This window comes from Micrasema longulum, unplaced genomic scaffold (genome assembly GCF_059751315.1).
Source record: "Micrasema longulum isolate JH-2025_06_02 unplaced genomic scaffold, ASM5975131v1 h1tg000487l, whole genome shotgun sequence".
Lineage (NCBI taxonomy): Eukaryota > Metazoa > Arthropoda > Insecta > Trichoptera > Brachycentridae > Micrasema > Micrasema longulum.
In genome coordinates, this window is record NW_028277684.1 from 1278183 (window position 1) to 1301086 (window position 22904).

General features: G+C 32.4%; 2 protein-coding genes and 1 long non-coding RNA gene across 7 annotated transcripts; 1 reads left to right on the forward strand and 2 right to left on the reverse strand.

Annotated features, from left to right (window-relative positions):
• Window positions 1-1939: 1939 nt before the first annotated feature.
• Window positions 1940-6019, reverse strand: mst (misato mitochondrial distribution and morphology regulator). 4 transcript variants are annotated; one of them, XM_088227082.1, is made up of 3 exons: window positions 5917-6019; window positions 4677-5188; window positions 1940-3256 (listed from the first exon to the last, which is right to left on the reverse strand). In XM_088227082.1, the coding sequence occupies exons 2-3, from the start codon at window positions 5160-5162 to the stop codon at window positions 2090-2092; spliced, it is 1653 nt and encodes a 550-aa protein (XP_088083208.1). In that variant the 5' UTR covers window positions 5163-5188; window positions 5917-6019; the 3' UTR covers window positions 1940-2089. The 4 variants fall into 4 exon arrangements, with proteins under 4 accessions (XP_088083208.1, XP_088083209.1, XP_088083207.1 ...); XM_088227083.1 differs by lacking the exon at window positions 5917-6019 and adding an exon at window positions 5728-5829; XM_088227081.1 differs by lacking the exon at window positions 5917-6019 and adding an exon at window positions 5587-5767.
• Window positions 6020-7985: 1966 nt separating this feature from the next.
• On the reverse strand, window positions 7986-21985 carry LOC148281189 (uncharacterized). Its single transcript, XM_088227084.1, has 7 exons — window positions 21174-21985; window positions 20246-20362; window positions 19099-20045; window positions 18788-18912; window positions 15105-15355; window positions 14513-14603; window positions 7986-13494 (listed from the first exon to the last, which is right to left on the reverse strand). The coding sequence occupies exons 1-7, from the start codon at window positions 21231-21233 to the stop codon at window positions 13388-13390; spliced, it is 1698 nt and encodes a 565-aa protein (XP_088083210.1). The 5' UTR covers window positions 21234-21985; the 3' UTR covers window positions 7986-13387.
• On the forward strand, window positions 13433-20161 carry LOC148281190 (uncharacterized). 2 transcript variants are annotated; one of them, XR_015822402.1, is made up of 4 exons: window positions 13433-13505; window positions 13764-14191; window positions 18310-18643; window positions 19121-20161. It is a non-coding gene; the product is annotated as an uncharacterized LOC148281190 (long non-coding RNA). The 2 variants fall into 2 exon arrangements; XR_015822403.1 differs by lacking the exons at window positions 13433-13505; window positions 13764-14191 and adding an exon at window positions 15363-16281.
• Window positions 21986-22904: the final 919 nt, after the last annotated feature.

A 22904-nucleotide genomic window follows, 5' to 3' on the forward strand; every position in this document is an offset into this window, starting at 1 on the left:
ACCCTATCGCCAGCCAGCACTCTCGCTTCTTCCCATGTCGATCCAGCGTTTTTTTTTATAACTATCATTATTTTAAAGGAGCATTTAAATAACTCTAACATTTGCTCCCAAAAAACTTTAAAATAAAGCCTGCTCCAATTTCTTAATATTTAGTAGGGTGGCATTTTACCTTTAAAACTGTTGAACATTTTCTGGGCATCAATTCTATCAGCTTCTGGCATCTTTCTTGGAATATTATTCCAGATATTTTTTATATTCTTAAACAATTCATTTAAATTACCGCATTTTCATTATTAGCTGAGGAGAAAACCAAATTCCATGCCGTTATTGAACTACAAGTATATTGTGATTAACAGTGTCAAAAGCCTTCGAGAAATCACTACAGGAACGATCAACTTGGTGACCGTTATCACCAATGCTTTTGAGAGAGAATATCATAAAAGTTTGTTTCAGTGGAGCGCCTGTTCGGTTTTCTGAACCCATGTTCCGATATAATATAAGGCTCAATTCTAATGATACATTTGAACCGACTACACCTACATACATGCATATTTTATGACATGTAGTATATTTAACTTTTACTAAATAATATTTATCTTACCCTTATGTGCTTAGGGGGTAAAATAAACATAAATTAGGGATTGGATTCACTACTCCCACTAGTTGCAAATGTTTGACCCGTAGCAGGTATTACGAGCAGTAAATTATTATGACATTTTGTAGTGCATAGTGCATCGCAATATTTTTTTATATTTTTGCTTTCTACAACTATTTGTATTGCAGACGAGTATTAAAATTTAAGTTTTTAAATATGGCGTTATATAGTACTCTAAGGTATTATGAAACGATACAGTGACAAATATGCAAAAGAAAGGGATAAACTTATGGGACATTATGTGCTGGCGGATGACCTATATTACACTCTTTCATTCCCTTTTCATACAAAATAAGTCATTGGGCACTACATTGATATGTCGATCGCAGCATATCTTGATCAATTTTCTTACATGAAGGTAAGGTGGCCAGTCTTATGCTTCAAGGTTTACAATGGGAAGTTGATAGAGTTATCTTCGACCGTCTATAAAGAAAAATCGATATTTGTGTACGAAAATGAGTATATTTGCATGAACATTTCAAGTATCTTCACTGGTAACCTATAATTGAACATGTTTCAAAGAAAAAAATGTATCCATATTCTGCTTTTCACACAGAAAACTTAATTTTACTTTGTAGATAAAATTGAAGATAACTTCCCATTGTAATCAGGGCCCTTGTGCCAGTCCAGGAACTATGAAATATTCTAGTGTAAAAACACCTTTTTAAATAAATATTTTATATCAACCATGTATTGGGAATCGAACCTGAGACCTCTTGTCGGCCTAGTGATGTTGTGGTCAGCGTGTTTGCCTACCATGCAAACGCACTGACCGCAAATAACTTTTTTAAAATCGAATAAATTTTGGTTTTAAATTTAATTGATTTTTTCAATCAACTTTATAAATTATATTATGCGATGAAAACAATAATGCATAATCTATTTGAAACCGAGTGCATGCGTTATTTATTAAAAATATAAATCTGTATAACGCGGGATAACTTACAAGGATTAATAATTATTCCTTATAAGTTTTAGGGTAAGTTGTCACAAGAGCAGGGGTGGTCAACTAGATCAGACCTCAAGGTCTACTTGTTACTTTCCATTATACGGTAACCTATAGATTTCCTGAACATTGAACCTGTAAAATACCATTGAAATATATATTGACTTTTGAAAAGGTCCTGAAGCTTTTGAGCAGTTTCTGCCATTAGGCAGCACAGCACCCAGGTAGTAGAAAACTGACTTTTCTATTACAAGGCTCATCCTATGTGAGAATAAATTTACTAGTAACAATGATTATGAATATGGGGAAGGTTATTTTTATTTAAAAAAAAAAATATATTTGTTATTTGATAATACATTTATATGTTTAGTAAGAATGAGAATAATTAAGTTCAATGAAGAAAATCCGCATGAAGACAGAATCCTACTCTCCAAAATCACTATATAAGACTATTAACCAGTATATAGTGATTTAGATAGCAATAATAATTAAAGCTCAAAATTGTCTTGATAATTTGATTGTAATTCTGCTATATTATCCAAGCAATTTTTGAAATCATCTGCTTCAAGTCCATCTTCATTAAATTTATGTAACTTTTGTATTTTAACTCGCGATGCTTCTCTCCTGAGACTCTCTAATGTATTGAAAATAAAGTTACCATTGTGTAATCCAGATATTACGGGAACAGTTTCAGCACATTCATCATTCACAAACTCCTTTAAAAATCCATTTTTATCTAAATCTTTGCTAAACATTTTGGGATAAGGAGTTTTTATTTGCAATCCATGTGGAGAAACTGTAATGTTACTTGCGGAGGCAAAACTATTGCATTGGAAATAAAATTGAAACATTTCCTGGACGCTACTACAATTGTATGCTGCCATATTTAATTGATGTTTAGCATTACTGACTGGTTTCTTTAACTTATTTTCGGGAATACCCCGAATTGTTATGTGCTGAAACACTTTATCTACCGAAACATTACAGTTCGGGGTCAGTGTAGTCCAGAGAGGTGTGTTTAGTCTATCCAAATGATCTATCAGGTAATCTTTTTGTTTAATTTCAAATGGAAGACCCACACTAGAAGCGGCCATTTTCCTTCCATATCCTGTCATATCGACACATATGTCCGATAAATTATATTCATTACACTTTCGGCGGTACTTCAAGGATATTGTATCTAATGCGGATGCTAAAATAGAAGAAGATTGATAGTAACTTTCCGAATCATAGTTTACATTATAAAATTCTCTTTTACAACCTGGTTTTCGCCACCCTTTCTCTCCAGTACACATGGGGGTAAACAGAGATGCATTTTCAAATAATTCTTCAAACGTTTGGACAAGATTTACTAGCCTTGTAGAGTCTCTTAAATTTGATAACTCTCTTTGCTTCTGATCCACAGAATTATTATCTGAGAAATGTGAGGCTATTAAAGGTAGCGCAAAAAGTGACTTATTAGGATATTCATCTTTAAGGTATTGCAGACACTGAGTAGCCAAACCTCCAAACCCATCTGTAGCGTCTAGAAGTATTTGAAATCCTTGCATACTATCACATTCTTCACTGTAGTGGCGAATATTATCACAAAATATTTCTGAGAATTGTTCCGTCTTCCAAATATTTATACCAGCATTGAAGGTTTCAAAGAGGACCTGTAAGCATATTAAAGGTAACTTTAAGGGTAAGTGTCCACTTAAGACAAAATAGTCTCGAGACCAGACTCACAAATGTATATGGGCCTGAGAGCACTCTCGGAGGCAAGTCGTTACTGGTCGCCGAGACTACACGTGTCGCAAGTGGACATGTTCATTCCTGCACTCGAGATTAAGTCTCTAGTCTTTCGTCAATGTCAAAAGAGCTGAGAGCACCCTCAAACAGCGCATTGCATTTTTTGCGTTATTTTACGTTTTAATTGATTTGATAAAATGAGTGAATTTTTCAATTAATAAATCTTTATGAAGAAAATTAATTTTTATGGAATGTTAACCACAAGTTGTACATTTTGTATCTTGCTTGACAATCTGGTGTTTTACTAAATTTAAAAGCCGTTCAAACTCCACTGCAGACATCCGAATAAATTTTTCCAACTGCTGTGCATTCTCCAACCGCAACTCATTTACGAGAGTTGAACATGCTCCAAAGTCAATTCGACGATCCACCCATTTGTGTCGATACTTCTTTTTTCTATTTTCCGTTTTTGCACAATCTTATACGCAATTGAAAAAGCTATGGCCTGACGAGGATCCATTTGGAAAACTAAAAACACATAAACGTGCGATCAAGTCACACAGCAGACTGCGTGTTAACTCTCTGGTCTACAAGGAATTGTATTGGTCTCGAGACTAAAGTCAGTGTGGAATCTCCCATATCTATTTAAATTTGTTGCAACAGAGAGTGAAAACCCTTTTGGGAAGGGTGCAACAAATTTAAATATGAACAACTCCCTAGAGAGGAAATCCAGCCAGTCTGGAAGCATTTGGACATACTCAAAACATTGTTGAATCTCCCATATCTAACTCGAGACCGCAAGTGATTTCAAATAGATAACACCCTGAGACCGATCTCGAGACTTTCTCAAGATTTTATCTCAGGTGAACACTTAGCCTAACACACTGAACAATATAACTTACGGTCTTAACTTTTTTCATGTCTGTAAAAATTTTGTAAGATTCGCTGTTATAACAAATACTTTATTTATAATAGAAAAACATATAAAGAATACATTATACTATTACAAAGTCCATTTAAAGACACCACAATTAACGTAAGTATATGATCCATTAATTAATTATATTCACCGTGTTCATAATTCTGGAAAAAACTGTTTCATTTTTTCAAATGTTTTTAAAACCAATTGAGTAAACCTTATACAAATTCTGGCAAAAGGATTTAAGTCCATAGACATTCTACAGTTCAAATCCTTTTGCTAGAATAGAAGACCTACGCAGTTAGTTTCAAACACATTAGAAATAATGAAACTGCTTTTTCCAGAATTGTGGCCTTTTGTCCTGAACACAGTCAATACATAAATATGATCAGATAGTAATTTATAAAAAAATAAATTTAGATTACCTCATCATCATTGTGCTTAAATTCTTCGACAATATTTACAGTTCTTTGATGAAACCTTGGGTAGAGAAAATCTGTCCATGTGGAAATATTTTTTCCAAAATCATAATCTTCATCAAAGCCCGGTACAGCTTCACTCTGACTGTCAATATATTTCAGGTAATCATTCTTTTCTATTCTTGGTTCTTCTTTTTTCTCAACATTTGTCCATAAAATATCATCTTCAACTAGTTCTGCACATGTTTGGTCTAAGCCAGTCTGCGGTAGAGTTTTTAAACTTCCTTTTAAATCGGTAAGTAATAATCGAGGTGTGTATGTTACTTTATTATCAAAGGTAAGGCCCTCTCTGTATAGAACATCGTGATTAATATCACTAGATACTTTTCCAGTATAATCGAAACTCAATTCTTGTATATTCCAAAAGTGAGCTCCAACAAAATTAGAGTAGTGGCCAAATTGTAATGAAATAATTTCTCTCGTCGAAGCCATGTTATTGTGTTTTTGTTAAAAGTAACCTCAAATAATAAAAATATAAATGAGTATGGTATGATTAAACGAAAGTCAACTGATGAACGTACGACTAATAATAATGAGTTAATATTAAAATATACCTCTTACAAAGTTACTTTATCATATTGTATGCAATAATCAGAACTCAACAAAAAAATTCTACGTCAATAATTATTATTGACAGTTACAACGAATGTCTAAAATAATTTTATGAATTACAGTAGGGCCAATTTAATAGGTCACATTTGACACTTCATCAAAATTCAACCACATAACATAACCTTGTAAAAGCGATAATAAAATATTATTTAATTTTTCAAATTTAGAACAGCATTTATCGCTTTTCAATTACGATTACATATTTATTGTAATAATGACAAAAGAAGGTAATTTTACTATTTACCTAGGGGTGTTACCCAGAAAAATCGAATGTTGATTATTTTGTTCATTATGTACTTATCTTATTTTGTTCCTTAAATTTACGATAGAAATTAATAATGGGACAGGGATTCGACTTATGATTTTTAAAATAAAATTACAGTACCTATAAGTACTTTTTCATAGTAACTGAATTCAATTCACATATATTATGTTTGAAGTCCGAATCGATTCATTCACTTTAATCGATGTTTTTAAGCAGGTCACCTCACTATGAAGCTAAAACCGACAAATGTCAAATGTGACCCGACCCTACTTTAAAAGAGAAATAAAAATAAAGAAACAAAATATTTACTCTAATTATTTGTTCCACAAATTATTTTCCCGGCCTGTCGAGACATGTTTTATTTTCAAAACAAATTATAACTGGATTGATCTCTGGACTGATGAGCGATGCCAACATCGTATACATCAGATACAAATAATCATTTTATTTTTTTTCCTACCCATTTTCTTTCAGTAAAGCCTTGTTTACGAGTGGACAATACAATATTGTTTTGTCCCAAGACTCGACCATTGTCCACGTGTAAACAGCAATTTGTAGGACAAAAGTTTGTCTCTGGATATCGCTTCCGAGATAGATGGGCAGGCCGGGAGCAAATTATCCTCCGCGGAACAATGATTACCCCATCACCGCGCGCAGGACTCGACCATTGTCCACGTGTAAACAGCAATTGTAGGATAAAAAACATGTCTTGGGACATCGCCACCGAGATAAACAGACAAGCTATCTCGGTGGAACAATATTATTACCCCCACCACCGCGCGCGGCCGCCAGCGGGAATTTTTCGGAAAAGGGTTAGAAATCTGTAGAATTTCGAGCAACGGAATAATACATTTTCGTTTATCAACGAGGACAAATTAATATTTAGCAGTACTTACTATGAATATAAAATAGGTTAAGTTTTAGTAAATAAGCATAATCAGAGTATAATATGTGAAAACAAGTGATGTATTTTTTTTGTTTTAACCTAAAATTAGTGATATGCTTTTATTTTGAATTTTCGTTCACATCGTTTTGTTAATTATTTTATCAATTAATGCTAAATTTTGAATAAACTTAATTTCTTTTTTTATTATTACTATTATACTTACTTAAATCAATGCAGATGCAAATGTTTAAAATGTTAGTTTTTGTAAGTATTCGAAAGATGATCCTAGTAATATTTTTTTGTTTACTCTTACTTCTACTGTAATTCATAATTCTTAATTTTGTTTTCCTTTAATACCGTGTATACTTTTGTCATCTTATTAATATTATGTATACATGCTATTTAGTAAAAATGTATTTTTTTGCTGCCCTGAGTCCCGAAAGTCCCAAATAATAAGTCACTGGGATAAATATACGAGTACAGCAAGATAAATAAAAATAATAATACCTGCATACATATAATAAATTTTAGATAAATACAAAATAATATAATAAATGTCAATCCACCTTAATTTTACCGTGCTGTGTGGATTTAGACGATTTGTGCAAATTGGGCCTACGTGTTCAATAAACACACACTATTGTAGCCTTTGGAAGCCTTTGAATGTATTGGTTAGCCTCAACTAGAATTGAGTCACCTACACCTATTTATTTAATATATGTCATAATAAAGATGTACATGCCATATTACTTATTGCGTTTCTATTTACTCGCACGTAATTAATTTATTAATCCATTCTATTGAACCACGGTATTTTTGGCATCTGAACTGGCCCTGACCAATAACTTTAAGATTTTATAAAACAGCTTAAACTTTTTGTTTTATTCATTGATAGGTGGGATATGTTTTATGTAATTGTAGATACTACCACTGTCTTTCACTTTTTTTATTCGTTTATTACTTAAATGTATATCGTAATTTCATTACGTGTTGAATAAATTGAATAACCCTGTATTCATTGTTTTATTTATGAATTCAAATTAAATTAATATTGTTTTTTTACATGGGTCTTATTTTATTTATGAAACCATTCAAATGATTGAATTTTTAATATGTTGTAATTAATAATAAATATATATGTACGTATTGTTTTAATGAAACTATTTATTATTAATTCCGTCAAAAATGTAAGGTTTAAATTATAATACTGTTAAATCAACTCATTGCAACTCGTCTCTGGGTACTTTACAGCAGTAACATTTGACAGTTGTACTCTTACACAGATTTACTATAGCCCCATACGGCGGACATTTTGTTTCGGTATGCTCACAGACTACAGATATTTTGGTATGCTGGCCTGTATGTAGATCGTTGTCTGTAAATTGGCATTGCCAAATGTCATTGAACTCATAAGGCGCCTGCGCATATCCAGAGGGGCCCCCTATTTTGTCTTTTCAGTTGGTCAACATTCGCCCATCCCAGGATTAAAAACATATTTCAAGGTCATATCTCCCACTGGGCGATAGAACATGCTTATTTTGCGAGTCGTGTTGGCGGAAAGTTTAAATGCTGAAATGACAAAGTGTAAATCGCTGACGTTCGTTCAATTTATCCAGAGAAGAGAAAACTTAAAAAAATACATAATTTTGAAACTAAGTGAAAACAAAAAAAATGTTTCTTTTCTTAAATATTCTTTCAAACAATTTACAATTTGTCCTTTACAGCATTTCAAATTTCTGGTGTTTTTATTTAGAAATCCTGTCATCCAGTAATAGGCCGCAAAAAAACAAAATGAATGTGACATGGGCAAAAGTACTAACCATTTTTTGTATGCAGCGAAACTAATTGGGTCTTCTCTTGGAAATGTTCTGAAAATTGGTTTGGGTGGAAGGGAGTAACAAATAAAACAGAATTAGAATATTTTTCTTTTATTACAAAATTTTAATACAAAATTAAATCTATTCCATTTATTCATAGAAATTCGTCCTAAGACTTTATTTATACTACAACCTCCTAGCTATTATTAAAATACTGGTAGTGAAAAAATACAAAATATCAAATAATTAAGTATAAAATGTTGCACTTTTCTTTATACAAAACATATCGAATTATATAAATGAGTACTTGTAAAAATGCTTTCCTGCCTAATTGAAAGTAGAGATATTGAACACAGATGTAAAACTTACCAAACTATTTCAGTGTAATTCATATCATTAAATGCATCCTTCTATGAATTATAAATGCGTACTACTATTGAACTAATAATTGTTAAAAATACTATCACATAACAGTTGAAGTTCTATGTTTTTAACATTGATCAAAAATCAAATCAAATTCACACTACACAACCCTTGCACTATTCCAGTACATAAGAGAGCCTTCCTCAGTAAACTAAACCGATATATCTTACTCAATGCAAACATACATACATTAATAGGTACGTGCCATACATCCTCTTATTGCCACTACATTACTTAAAGCTAGATTATATTACTTAGGAATACGTATGTCTATATTATAATATTCCACTTATAACAGACAGTAAACATTGATTCCACATTTGTTAACTAAATGACTCTTCTCTTAACTATATAAACGAGTACTTAGTATGTATTGTACATTATTCGGACTGATCTATTCCCACAGCAATCCTCTTGGTACCATTGCTCGGGAAAATCAACGCTCGAGTAGGTAAGTTAGGTCTCGGGATTTTGATTGGTTTCTCGATAAATCCGAAGAATACTAAAATTAACCAGAGCGATAGAGACGCAAAGAAAAAGTCAATAAGAGCTTCCGGAAAACATAATTATGTTTGCATTAATTTGGCAATGTCATAGTTAAAAATTATACAAAATAATATTTGTTGGACAAAAAAGTAGTAGTTCAATTTTGTCACTACAGAATGGGTAACAATAATTAATGAAAATAAATATTTTCTTCTAATTGCATCCTCTTAGCTAGCATAAAATATTCCATTTATATTAATATTTTCTAATGATTGAATAGTTTATTTTCTTTAATTCTAACATACATAATAATCAATAAAAAGATCTTTAATTCATTGAGATTTAGATAATAATTGTAATGTTCCCACTTAACTTGCCTCTATGAAGTATATAAATCCTACTTCTACATTTCACAGAAAACTTGTACCTACCTTGAAAATCAATCATTTCCAAGATATAAAAGACATACCATTTCTTATATCGCATATAATAAAGTACATACATACTTAACTATCAATCTGAATGAATAATAATGAAATATATTATCAGAGTTAAATGGAAATCACTTTGTGTACGGTCAAGGTATGAAGTTCCTGGCCACTTTACTTAATATAAAAGTAAACAGAATTGAATAAATTATCACATTTGCATCCATACATTATGAAATAACATTATACTATCAAGTCGCTACAATATTATGCTGAGAAGAAAAAAAACAAAGAGATAAAAATAAAATGTTCTTTTGTTGTTCTTTTGTTGTTGTTTTGAAGATGATTTTATTTTTTAGTTAAAAATAGTAATAAAGTTGTGGCAGAGCAGGTTTGAAGAAAAAACATTGATATATAAAATCTACCACAGAATCAGAAACAATCTAATTATTGTAAATATAATGTTATCATGAACATACAAGTGGACAGGAGCTTTAAACCTTAAGTGTACCCCCTTAATAAATAAACCGATTAAAACACAAATTGTTAATCTTCAATATTTACATATGAATATATTATTATTGTGAATATTAAAGGGTTTCCAGATAAGCCATCATATTTATTTCAATAACTAAATAAACCTCAAGTTTACCATATATTATTGGGCATCGGTAGACAAAACTCTGTAGAAAAGAGGGCAGCATAATTTTATCATTTACATATTTAAAGCTTCAAGTTGAGGGAAGACTTGACATACAACTTATATACTCCTTGCTTCCCATACACTACGTATTATATAAAAATAGCTGGTGTTGATTTGACAATCTCTCTAATCTTATCTATTCTCTACAATGTTCTTCAGAATCACCCACAATCACTGTAATATGTTCTGTCCAATAAATATATAATTACAAAATTAAAAACACTAAAGTAAATATTTTTACGTAACTCCGAGTTTTACGTAGCTACCAAAATAAACTGACAAACATAAATCTGAAAACCGATTACATATATTGTTATTAGATAAATAATATTTATGAGCCAATATAATATTGATCTTATTTCACCAATAAAAACATATTAGTAATTTATTACTAATATGTTTTTATTGTTATATGCAAACATACGTTTTACAGAAAATATTTTTAAAAAAAAACCAATATAATTTGATGATTTAATTTTTCCACTAAGTGAATGGATGTTCAAAACGTAAAATTATATTAATGTACATATGACTAAACACTACATAGATTTTCACAAAATTACTTAATAATAATAATCTGACAATTTGGAAATCACTCAGTACACAGCCTAAGAATTGTATACTTCAACCATTTTTCCACTCTTAACTAAGATACACTTTCACAATTTCATACGCAATATTTGTCAAATCAAACAATATATTAGCGTATAATTTATTTAGAATAAGGGACATGAAATAATCATACTTTTAACGCATATCTTAGACCTTAAGAGCATATGTTGAACTAATACAGAATGGGCAAGGATCCGTACATCCATAAACCAGAAGTCGACGGAAGTTAAGAATGTTTAGTTTGCCACAAAAAATGGTCTTATATGTATAAGTGAAACAGTATTGAAGCTATATTATACAAGTCAGAAAACTGATAAGAATTCGGCTCAGAAAATATTATGTCAATCAGTTGAAATCTCATCTGTGAATACAAAACATTAGAACATGCCGTAATTTTAATAAACTTTTCAATCTCTGCGCATAATAAACACTATTAAAAAATCAGAAAAAGGCAGCCATTGCATCAAACGATGAAATCTAATAAGAATTCATATATTATTTTTAAGTTTGAGAATTATCTATACTTTTCCTCATAAGCTATGCCCAGTATTGTGCGGTTAGGTATTGCACATCATCTTAGACTAATTGAAAATCGGGAAATTGATTGGTGTATGAAATAAAATATTTGTGAAATTTCCTAGACTCGCAAAATTTCATTCAGATTTCTGAGCATTTTCTTGTTTGTTTTCTAATCTGTAAAATACAGCCTAATAAATGTATAAATAACTCGCCTATGTATACTATTTACACATCAAGTTGCACCGAGTAAACATATGTTTGTACTACTTACTTTTACACAATATGTCATTTTCGGGTCGTTGTCATAGAAGTTGCCCACCTTCCGATGTTAGCAACACTATAAAAATAGTAAAAACTACAGCGACATATGACAAGACTATCGATTGATGTGGAATGAAATAAAAATGACTGTTTTTTGTTCATAAAAGTATATACTAGCGCATTCTAGTTTAATTCATTTTACAATCAAAGTCACGTTTATCCTACACGTATAATGCTTTACAAAATATATAAAATTAATACATTGTACACATTTAACCAGTGTTTCAATATAGCATACATACATGTACCTCAATTATAATATACAGAAAAATAAAAAATCTGATATCTTTGATTTCAAAGTTATCAATTTTGAGAGTTATATAGTTTGCGAAAAATAATAAAATAGTTCGACAGATATTTCTATTGAGACGGAGAATATTTTTGAGAAGAGAATATGGAAGTCTAGGCATTTTCAGGTTTTAAGACCTGCCGTGGACTGATTAAAAAGCTTTTTTACGCATTGTGTCATTTTTCATTTCACCATTCTGTCATCGGAAATATGAATAACCTATATAGCGCCATTTTCGTAATATGATACCTTAAGGGAGCTTTACAAAATAAATATAAATTGAATTTATTATATTTCATAAATTCTCCCACCCAAGAGATGAAACTTTTAGAGGCATGAACCTGTTCTTGTCTTTGAAAAACTGAGCGTGACTGATTGCTGTATTATGCAGAAAAAATATTTTTAAGGAATTCTATAATTATAATCTTTATACATACATATTAAATTGTTACAAAATAGTGATAAATCTATTTATATTACTCCAATAAATGTTAGAGAAAAAACACTACATTGTACAAGTATTTTATCAGATATGCACTGCACTTATTGGTAAATTTTTCTTCCATATTATTTGATGACAAAAGTAACGAATCTGACTCAGCCGCCTGTAGCAGGAGTGTGCCGAGTTTAGTCAGTAATATAACCTTACAGGTGTTACTAATAGTAGTTGTAAAGTAAATTGACCTCTCGAATGCGAGTTGCCGTTTAAAGATGGCGAAACAGACATTCTACTATAAATAAACTAGAAAAGATACAATTTCTTTATATACCGGGGAGGATTATACCCGAAACTTTTTGGATATTTATAAAATAAAGTGAACTATCTATTTAAAGAAAAATTTCATCTTAATAGAAAACCTTAAAAATAATTTACTTTATTATTAAATATATCAAAAGGACATTCGATAAACATATATTATATAATATAATATATACATATATGATAAAAAAATATTTCGAGATTATTTTGATTTCTACATAAATTGTTTGCTATTGAGATCCGAAAATATTACTTTCAAAATGTTTAATTTTTATCTTCTAGTACATAGTATCAATAAGTAAATATATTCACGATACCTTACACATAACATTATATTTATATTCGAAATTGGAAATGATATTTCAGTGTAATAATAAATAAATCCATTTCATTAAGTAGTTTGTACAAGAAGCGCACAGCTGTCGGTGGATTAAAATAAACATATTCTAACATAATAAATAATTGTTCTCAGGTGATTAGATGTGATATAGACACCGGCGAATAGCTCAGTCTGTCAGGTGATAAACTAAATTGGTTTAAGCTATCCGATTAACTAGCGGAGTTTTCCGCCGGTTGGTGTGAGCGGGAGTTGTGTTCACAGCTTGGTACAGGAAGCTTGCTTTTGCTCTCTTGGCAGGAATTTCTAAGGAAAAGGTACTATGTATTAAACAAATATAAACAGCAGTTTATTTAAATAACGATACATTTCCTACGAGTTTATCTGGATTATGCACTGTCTGCTTAATTAGGCACAACCTGTTATTTAATATAAAATATACACAAAACAGGGATACGCGCTAGTGTAAAATATTAAGTTAAATTATCAATGTGCTTGAGCGATCTTTCTCTAGCCAATTTGAATTCTACTAATATTTTACAAATTTACTTAAACAGACATAGTTTATATTTTAGAGGTCCTACAACAGAAGAAGCGGAAGAGAACTTGAGACGTCACACGTGGAGTAATTTAAGAAATACAAATCTTTAAAAAAATCATAGCGCCGATAATACGATACATAAAACTGTAATAAATCTTTTTTTGACTTTGTTTAAGTCTATCGAATAAAAAAAACAAAAAAAACCCCTGAACTTTCTCATTATCAGGCAATGTCCCAAAAAATTAAAACATTTGTCAATTTTCTTTGTTTAAAGGAATAACCCCGCTAAGCCACTATTTTAGGGGCTTGTCACAAGGTGGGGGAAAGGCAAGGGAAGAAAGGAAGTTATGAAAAAAAATACACAAAATGTTTTTGGGATTATTTTCTTGCAGCCTATTGCAATTAGTTGTTGCAGGTGACCCCATGATCCTCTAGTTTAATTCCGGAGTGTGGATTAGCTTGGTAATTTCCTCTTATTATATTACTATTTTACTTAATTAAACTTGACGATCATCAATAATGCGGTTGCCCCCCTTTTCACTCGAGGTATTAATTTATTCAGATGGAGGAACTATCTTATACTAAAACCTAGTCATAGACATATTATTTTGTATTATTGTTCACGGACAGACATTTTTTGAGAAAGTGATTGGCTGGTTAAGGTGATAACTAGGCGTAACATTACTCTGCCTAGCTTGAACTAGAGATAAAAAGGATATCCAGTTACATCGAGGAAATAAATAAAGGTAATAAAAAATAGGGATTACAAAAAATAAACAATACCTGTATGATGAAACTCTGATGCCAAGGAAAACTTAAGTTTAAGTGGAATAGTCTCTTCAATATCTACTTCATCAAATGTTGTTTCCATAACCTAAAGAAAAAAAAATAATTTTAACTTAATATGTATGTATATTTAAGATATAAAAATTATTGCTTTCTTTATAATATTTCTTTGATATTATATTCCCGTATCCAGGCGGAATGAAAAATGCAGTTCTGTGCGTGAAACAGAACCCGAATCCCGGACAAGTGTTTTCGACCTTATAGCTGGCTACTCTCAGATAAAAATCCTGAAAGATGTATGTATAAATACAGCGTATTTTGATAATCTGTTACTTGAAGTTAAGACGATCAATCTTATATAAATCTGTTACTTGCTGAGAATCAAAACCGGGACCTTGAGCACAAGCGTCAACCACTACACCACGGGGTGGACAAATTTTCACTGGTCTTTCTATTACAGAATAGCCATCGAGTCGAAAACACTAGTCCAGGATTTTGATTTTAGTCACGCACTAAACTGTAAATTGTAGCCGGGGGAAAGGTGGTGTACATGAAAAATACTCAAAATATTGTTGATGAAAATAAAAACCTCAACATCAGCTGCCTGATCATCGGCTTGAATCATCTCATCAACGTCTAAGTCATCATCCGAACACTCTTCTTCCGCCTGTCCCCCGCCATCTTCCGTGCCGCAGTACTTCATCTCCCCCCTCTCCAAGGCTTCCAGGCTGTCGGGCCGCACCATCGCCTTACGGATGGCCTGCGGGTCTTTCCGCGACCACTTCTGCACCTCCTCATCCATCTTGCTCACTTTGGAGGGATTCATGGCCCATAAGCACCCTGAAATTTAGCATAGTTATGAAACAAACATAATATTTCCACAAATACGTATTTGTTTATTTTTATGAATGATTTATTTGAAAACTTTTTAAAATAAATTAATTTCAATCATTATTTTATTTACATATTTTTTTTATTGCAATGAAATGGCATTTTTAAAAAAAATAATATGACCAAATTATGAAATAAATTTCACTGTGTGGTTTTCAGCGAATGTCAGAAAACTAAATACTTTTATGTCATGTATTAGGTGCTTGTAAAATTATCAATTTTGTATAGAAAAATTCAACCACAGTCGAACTTAGTCATTACGGAGATGGGACTGACTGAATTTGTTATAAGCATTATTTGTTATAGCAGAAAATGTTTTTTTTAAAAATACAATCACCATTACATATTGCCACTATGTAAATAAATATACATTTACATTTGTACAGATAATTTAAAAATAAAACTGTCAAGGAAAATTATAATAAATGCTTACAAACATACCACATTCTAAATTTGTTAGTGTCCGTCAAATGCATATAAATAAACATTCTTATTTTTACACAATGTTAAAGAGAAAACTTTTTACACACTTTCAATATTTTTCGGGCCACGTACTATTTCATAAATAATTGCCACTTTTTCACGAATTGAGAGACACTTCTTCTTGTTGGTAGACATGTGAATAATTCAAGAGTTAGTTTTTAACTGGTCTGATAGCATTGACATGATTAAAACCTCTGAAACAATGATGCCATTCATAAACTGCGAAATAAGGTTTAAATTATAACGTGCCAAGCCGGTATTTACCGAGTTCACAAAGCTTAGATTTTGTCACAAAATTTCAATCATATGTGTGATACTTTTTCAATGTTGGCAAAAACACTGATAAGGTACTAAGACACTTACATAGTGTCATAAACGTAATCCGATCCCAAGTGAGCAGCCCATTTAGATTTAATTACTCAAGTTCTTATTTCAAAAACTATGCTTTAAAAATTAGCTCCATTGTTGACAATATTTTTATTCAATATGTCTGAGAAGTAGCTCATTATAAAAGCGAATAAATGTATAGAGAACACTATATATTAAAATGTCAACTATGTTTCCTCATTACATCCGAGATCTCGCTATTTCTGTGAGCGTTATAAACAAGTTTGACTGTATTTATTTTGTATGAATATTATAATGGGTTGGGGAAAAAGGAATTTCGTATTTTTCGCTCTATTTCAATGCTTTATAGTGTTACAATCATCCGATTTTAGTAAAATATGCGCCGTTCTGTTCGACAACTTGTTGCCAATGAGAATCCAACTTCATTATGCCCCTCTTGTAGAAGCCCTTGTCCCTATTGGCAAAAAACTCGAACAACCAATTTTCACAGGCCTCTATTGTGTCCAAATTTTTTCCCTAAAGCGCGTTGGCCATAGACAGGAATAGGTGTTAGTCACTTGGTGCCAGGTCCGGACTATAGGGTGGATGCATAAGAACTTCCCATCCGAGCTCTAGGAGCTTCTGGCGCATTATCAAAGATGTGTGTGGCTTGGCGTTGTTCTGATGAAAAACGATTCCTTTCCTATTCACCAATGCAGGCCGCTTCTGTTTGATCGCCAGCTTCAAACAGTCAAGTTGTTCACAGTAGAGGGCAGAATTGAGCCATAGGGAAGCAACTCATAGTAGAGCATTTCCTGCCAATCCCACCAAACACACAGCAACACCTTCCTGGCCATCAGTTCTGGATTGGCCACGGTCTTGGCCACTTTGTTGGCTTTCTACCACGATCTCTGTTGCTTGACATTGTCGTAAGTTACCCACTTTTCATCACCAGTCACCACCCGCTTCAGAAACAGGTTGATTTTGTTGCGATTCAGCAGCGATTCGCAGATGGAAATTCTGTCCATGAGGTTTTTTTTGCGTCAGCTCGTGTGGCGCCTAAACACTGAGCTTTTTTTTAAATCCAGCCTTCTGCAAATGGTTTTATGGTCGATATTCAGCTCCTGGGCAATGCTACGACTGCTAACATCTATCTCGATGTTTTCCATGATTTTATCGACATTTTCGACGACAGGCCTGCCAGAGTGTGGTGCATCATTCACCTCCACTACACCAGAACGAAATCGCTCGAACCGAAAGAGTATCGGCCCAGTATACATCGCATATATTATCATATATATTTTTGGTTGCTTTCGACGCGTTTTTCCTTTTCAAGTAGTAAAAATGGAAAATATGCCAAATATCTTCATTTGAGACCTCCATACTCAACGCATGATAGTTCACGACTGAACCAACCAAGCGCAATACTGTCAAAGAAGCGTTTGTAGTATACACTCACACCTTTACAACGCCATATCGTACGATCAGATGTGACCAATAATGAACGAGATATACTTAGTTTTAAAAAAAGGGCGAAAAATTTGTAATTACTTTTTCCCCAACCTAGTATATTGAATTAATCAAAATATTTTCCCATATTATCTATATAGTTTTGCCAATTAAATTGTAGCGGATTGATGCAATTGCTGTAAAAGTCTTGTGGGTGAGAGTTGGCAAATGCTATGAAGGCATTTTTTATCAACTCTTCAGAGTTAATTTTTTTTTTCCTTCTAAAAGTTATCAAAATTTCGAAAAAAATGGTAATCAGTTGGAGCAAGGTTCAGTGGGTATGCTGAGTGACGGAGAGACTCCAGCTTCAGCTCTTGCAGCTTAGAGACCGTCTGCCATGAAGTGTGCAGCTAGGCGTTGTTGTAAAGCAGCAGTCGTGATGAGCAATTGACCAAGTTAAAATGTTTTATGGCAAACTTCTCCATAATTGACTGCAATTATATACATCTGCAGTTACAGTTGAGCCAGATCTTATGAAGCTGAAGTAGATAAAGCTAACATAGGATCACCATACTATTACCACAAGCTTCTTTTCTTTCTTCAACATTTAATCAAAATCAAAATTTGAAAGTCTAAATTTTCAGGTCGATTTTCCAAATGAAAGTGATCAAATCAAAAACACGCAACACATTTGCTTGCGGTATTCAGCTAGTACACATCATAGATGATGTGTGCGCCACGTTAGTACCGCGAAGGAACTTGTTTTTAAAAAGTAATGAAGTGGAGTAAGTGAATGTGAATTTTCAACTTGACCACCACTAAATTTATGAAAATATCTAGGAAATAATAAACGATGAAAAAACAAATGATTTCACTGATTTTAAAGGAAAGAAAAACCGCATTATATTTGGGATTCCTATGCAAGCCAAAGTTAGCCGCGTTTAAATCAGCCAGTTTGTAAAAATGACAATTTCATAGGTAAGCACCTAATATATTTTTAATTCAGTAGAATTAAAATTGAATTAACATATTAATAATGTCAATTTAATTTTACCGCATTGCAGTTACAATACATATGTTTAAATAAAAAGTAAAAGACCTCAAAGTAAATGAAATAATTACCTTTTCTTTGACCCCCATTAGTTGAAGGTTTTTCAATTTTTTCAAAACATTTATTGAGACTAAGATTATGCCGGACAGAATTTTTCCAACCATTTGGAGCTGTCTTAAAATATGGGAAATGTTTACTGAAAAAAATAAAAAAATATTGATAAACATGCCTAAAAATAGTCTTGGAAGTAATTAATATAAATTAGAACGAATTAAAAATTTTAAACTGAATGATAAGCTAATTTTTTAAGTGGAAAAAATATTAAAGCATGCAATTTTTTTTATTTTACGTTAGCCAACAACTGAATGAAAACAGTACTTACCACATAAAATTATAAATTTCAGAAACTGGAAGACTTCCTGTCCGTGAATTCTTGAGTGCCATCGCTATAAGACAAGAGTAGGAATACGCCGGCTTAGGAAACTCTCCGCACAGTGCCACTTTATTAGCGGTCACATACTTAGGACTACAATTATTACTATCACTGAAAGCCGAGCCAGATATGGTTGTCTTTAGGACCTGCTTGTTATTATTGAAAGCACCATTGTCTATCAAAATCGTGGTGGGATTTTTATTTCCATTAGTGAGAATTGTTCTAGATTGCTGGTGGCCGATGATTTGGATACTACTGGAGATGTACGTCTTTTGGCCAATAGTTTGCGCTACATACTGAGTTCCAGATAACCTTTGGTTGGTATTCAGTATGGAGGTATTCCTATTCAGCTTCAGAATTTCCGGTTGCGAACTCTTTATTCTGAGGGAAGTCACGGGTGGCGTGTTCAGCTTGAAAGGTTTGCAGTCCATTTCCTCGCTTAAATCCTTCTTTATCTGTTCTTTCTTGATGAACACAAAATTGGTTCCTTCCGAGGAGGGCTCCAGGTCACCTGAGCTCGCCTCGCTGTCTTCCTCCAGCTCCTCCTTGACCTTGCACACCTTGATAGTGTTAGGAGAGAAGGTCAGGTGGCTCTTCTCATCCATGGGGCTCGGTGATGGGGACGAACTCGTCGAGCGGTTGTGTAAAGAATTCAACATCAAATTGGAAGAGTTCTGGTTCACTATTTTTACGGGCGACTCGGAAAATATCGAAGGCATCACTGAATTGGGATTTACCATGACTGCGTTTGCTTCGGAACCATACAAGTCCAAGTTATGCACAAAGTTAGAGGAATTATGTAAACTAGAATTGCTGCCGGCAATCCACGTCGTGGCATTATCCATCTCCATATCCAGTAAGGGCGGGAGATCGGAGAAATTCACTCCCAATGTGTCCTGTAATAAAACACTCATTACATGTTCATATTTTTCAAGTTGTTATTTGTTTCATTTGTAACACTGAACATAAGATTATGATAGAATAAATTCATGAAAATAAATATCTTTGAAAATATTTGTGTTTTGGCTGTCGCAAGTAATTTGCAGTATATTTATATAATTTAAGTATATGGTATAAAACAATATTGTTAACAAACCGATAAGTCTGTGCCGCTCCCAAGATCCGTGGCCATTTCAGACTTGATATCCATATCAAGCATGTCCTGCAAGGAGTCTGTTATATAGAGATCCATAGTGTTGCTGACAAAGCAGTCCTGTAAAAAACAGAACAGTTATTTTAAAAACCCTTCTCTCATCTAGCATTCACAATTGGCTTTAGTTAAAACAAGATTATTACTTTAGGGAATGATTCTATTTGAAAAATAAGCACTATTACTCAAATTGTTTACAAACTTGAAATATAAGTTTTGCAACAAGAATTATTGAAGTAGTGGGTATTGTTACAATAGACATACAAAAAGTACCTCAATTCGTTATTTTAAAAACATAAACAATAGAGAGTAGTTTCGAAAAAATAATTCAGAACTACATTTTTATACACAGTAAAGTTTTTCTATAATATAATTAAAATTACTATACACAAGCTTTACATTTCGAAATACTTCCTAATCAAAAAATAAATACTGAAAATGCCGCATCGATATTTCAAAACAAAAATTAAACAAATCACAGCCCAAAAATGTAAATATTGCACAAAAATTATAAATAAATAAGAGTATTTCAAATGCAATTTGTTTGTAAATGCAGTAAAAAAGAATACTCATTAATTAGATTTTATTATGTATGTTTGTGCTAATTACGTGTAGATATCATATTCCTTGGTATCTCTAAGAAAATATTCATGAAACGTAAACATTCTCAGCGGTATTCGCGCTATAAATTTGACACATTATTATTTGTGTTTGCACGAAACACAAATACCCAGTATGTATAGCACAAAAAGAGCGGGACATGGATGGGGTCGGGCGGTTCCATTATGGACGTGTTTGTAGTATGAACATATTTCTGGGTTTTTTAACACAAATCGTTGATAACTCAGAGACAAATATAATTTAAAACACTTACCGAATATTTATTGAAATAAATATCCTGATGCCCAAGTGATAAATCCTCTATTTCACACATTTAAACGAATTTTCTGTCACAAAATTGACAGATACACCACAAATATCTCTCACTTCACACAAAACTACAGTGTTTTGATGTTGATTTTACAAACACAAAGAACGCTGAATTTCAAATTCCTCGGTTGCGATTGGACGAAGTAAGTCACGTGACCTTCCCGCCATTTTATTATTGGATAATATTGTCAATGGAGGATACAATCAACTACGAATGTACTCACAAAGAGTACAATAGCCGACGTGTAGCCGGGAGATTATTTTGAGATTAATAACAGTTTGCATTCACAATAATCCACGATCACGCAACTTAGCTTAAAAAACCGAATGTTAATATCCAAATAGGCGCCAAAATTGTTCTACTGAAAAACCATGTACACGGCTTCAACTGAATTTGAACATGCTTCTTTCTCTTACTACACGGAATGGTAGCAATTGAACAATACGAATTTAATGTTATTGCGTAGTTAACAAGCGTATTTAACTAAACTATGAACAAACACTTATTTAGCAACATAAAACAGAGCTGCAGACTGACGTAAAAATAGCCGGGAAAGTGTAGTTTGTTTACACCGGCAAATGCATAAAATAGCTCTCTAACAAAGAATATAATGGTTATTTCACATTTATTAATGTTGAATTTAGGTGTTTATGTATATTATTTTTATTAACGACAGCGATAAGTCGTGTAAATATCAAAATACTTCACGACGCTTTACAAGTTCACCGGACTATTCCACTTTTTCGGAGGGGTGTGTGGTGTGTTGTAAAAGTGTTAACAGCCTACAAAATTTTAATTGGAGGGCGGGGTTTGAAGTTAAAGGTTTTTTGCAGGAGAGACCAGTATTCTGATTACTTTTATACGTTGTTTACGTATCGTAAAACATGACAATTTTGCCCAAGCATGACAATTTTGCCCATTGTCAAAACCCTTAACAAAATCACGTATTAAAGTAAGAAAAATTACTGGTATCATTAGAATTACTTTTGGTAAGTACATTTTGATAATTCCATGGCAAAATATTCAGTTTACCGCCAGTTTCAGTTGATCACTTGAAGTTTGAAAGTCTGTTTTTGTATATCTATAAATAGTGTCAAAACTTTTGATGTTGCGAGGTTTGTGTTGAAACAAAGCAAGTAAGTTTGATATATTTCATTGCATAAATAATAACAACGCTATAGAAAGTATTTCTGTATATCTATTTGAACAAACACAATAGATATTTAAGTGAGAAAAATTCCCTTAGATTTCTTAGCTAGTGTTTTGACAATTTTGCCCACGTCTAGGGTTGTCGCTACATACTACTTTGAGAAAAAATTATCCAAGACAAAAACCAGATTACAGAAAAATAATACATCAGCTGACCCGAAGAAAATGCAAGTACTTGCTGCTTAAACAAAGTAGAAAATATAAAAGAAAACTGAATAAGAATGGTACTTTGTGTGGCCTCAAGTTGAGGCTACTGCCGATGTATTTAATTAGAACGTAGTGAAATCTTTGCCCGAACCTGTCATCTTGCGTCAAGGTTTTCATCAATTCAATGTAAACCTTAAAAACTGCAAAATTGAGTCATTTTCTGTGAGTAAATAAAAAATGGTTATAGGTACCGCCAAACATGACAATTTTGCCCGGCTAAGACAATTTTGCCCACTGCCAAAATCATCAACAAAATAA

Coding starts and splice junctions, on each gene's coding strand:
- mst (XM_088227082.1), bottom strand. CDS start 5,162: ATGGCTTCGACGAGAGAAATTATTTCATTACAATTTGGCCACTACTCT. Junction 3,257..4,676: donor TTAAGCACAATGATGATGAG/GTAATCTAAATT, acceptor ATATGCTTACAG/GTCCTCTTTGAAACCTTCAA.
- LOC148281189 (XM_088227084.1), bottom strand. CDS start 21,233: ATGTGTGAAATAGAGGATTTATCACTTGGGCATCAGGATATTTATTTC. Junction 18,913..19,098: donor GAAATTTATAATTTTATGTG/GTAAGTACTGTT, acceptor TATTTTTTTCAG/TAAACATTTCCCATATTTTA. Junction 13,495..14,512: donor ATCAGAGTTTCATCATACAG/GTATTGTTTATT, acceptor CCTTTTCCTTAG/AAATTCCTGCCAAGAGAGCA.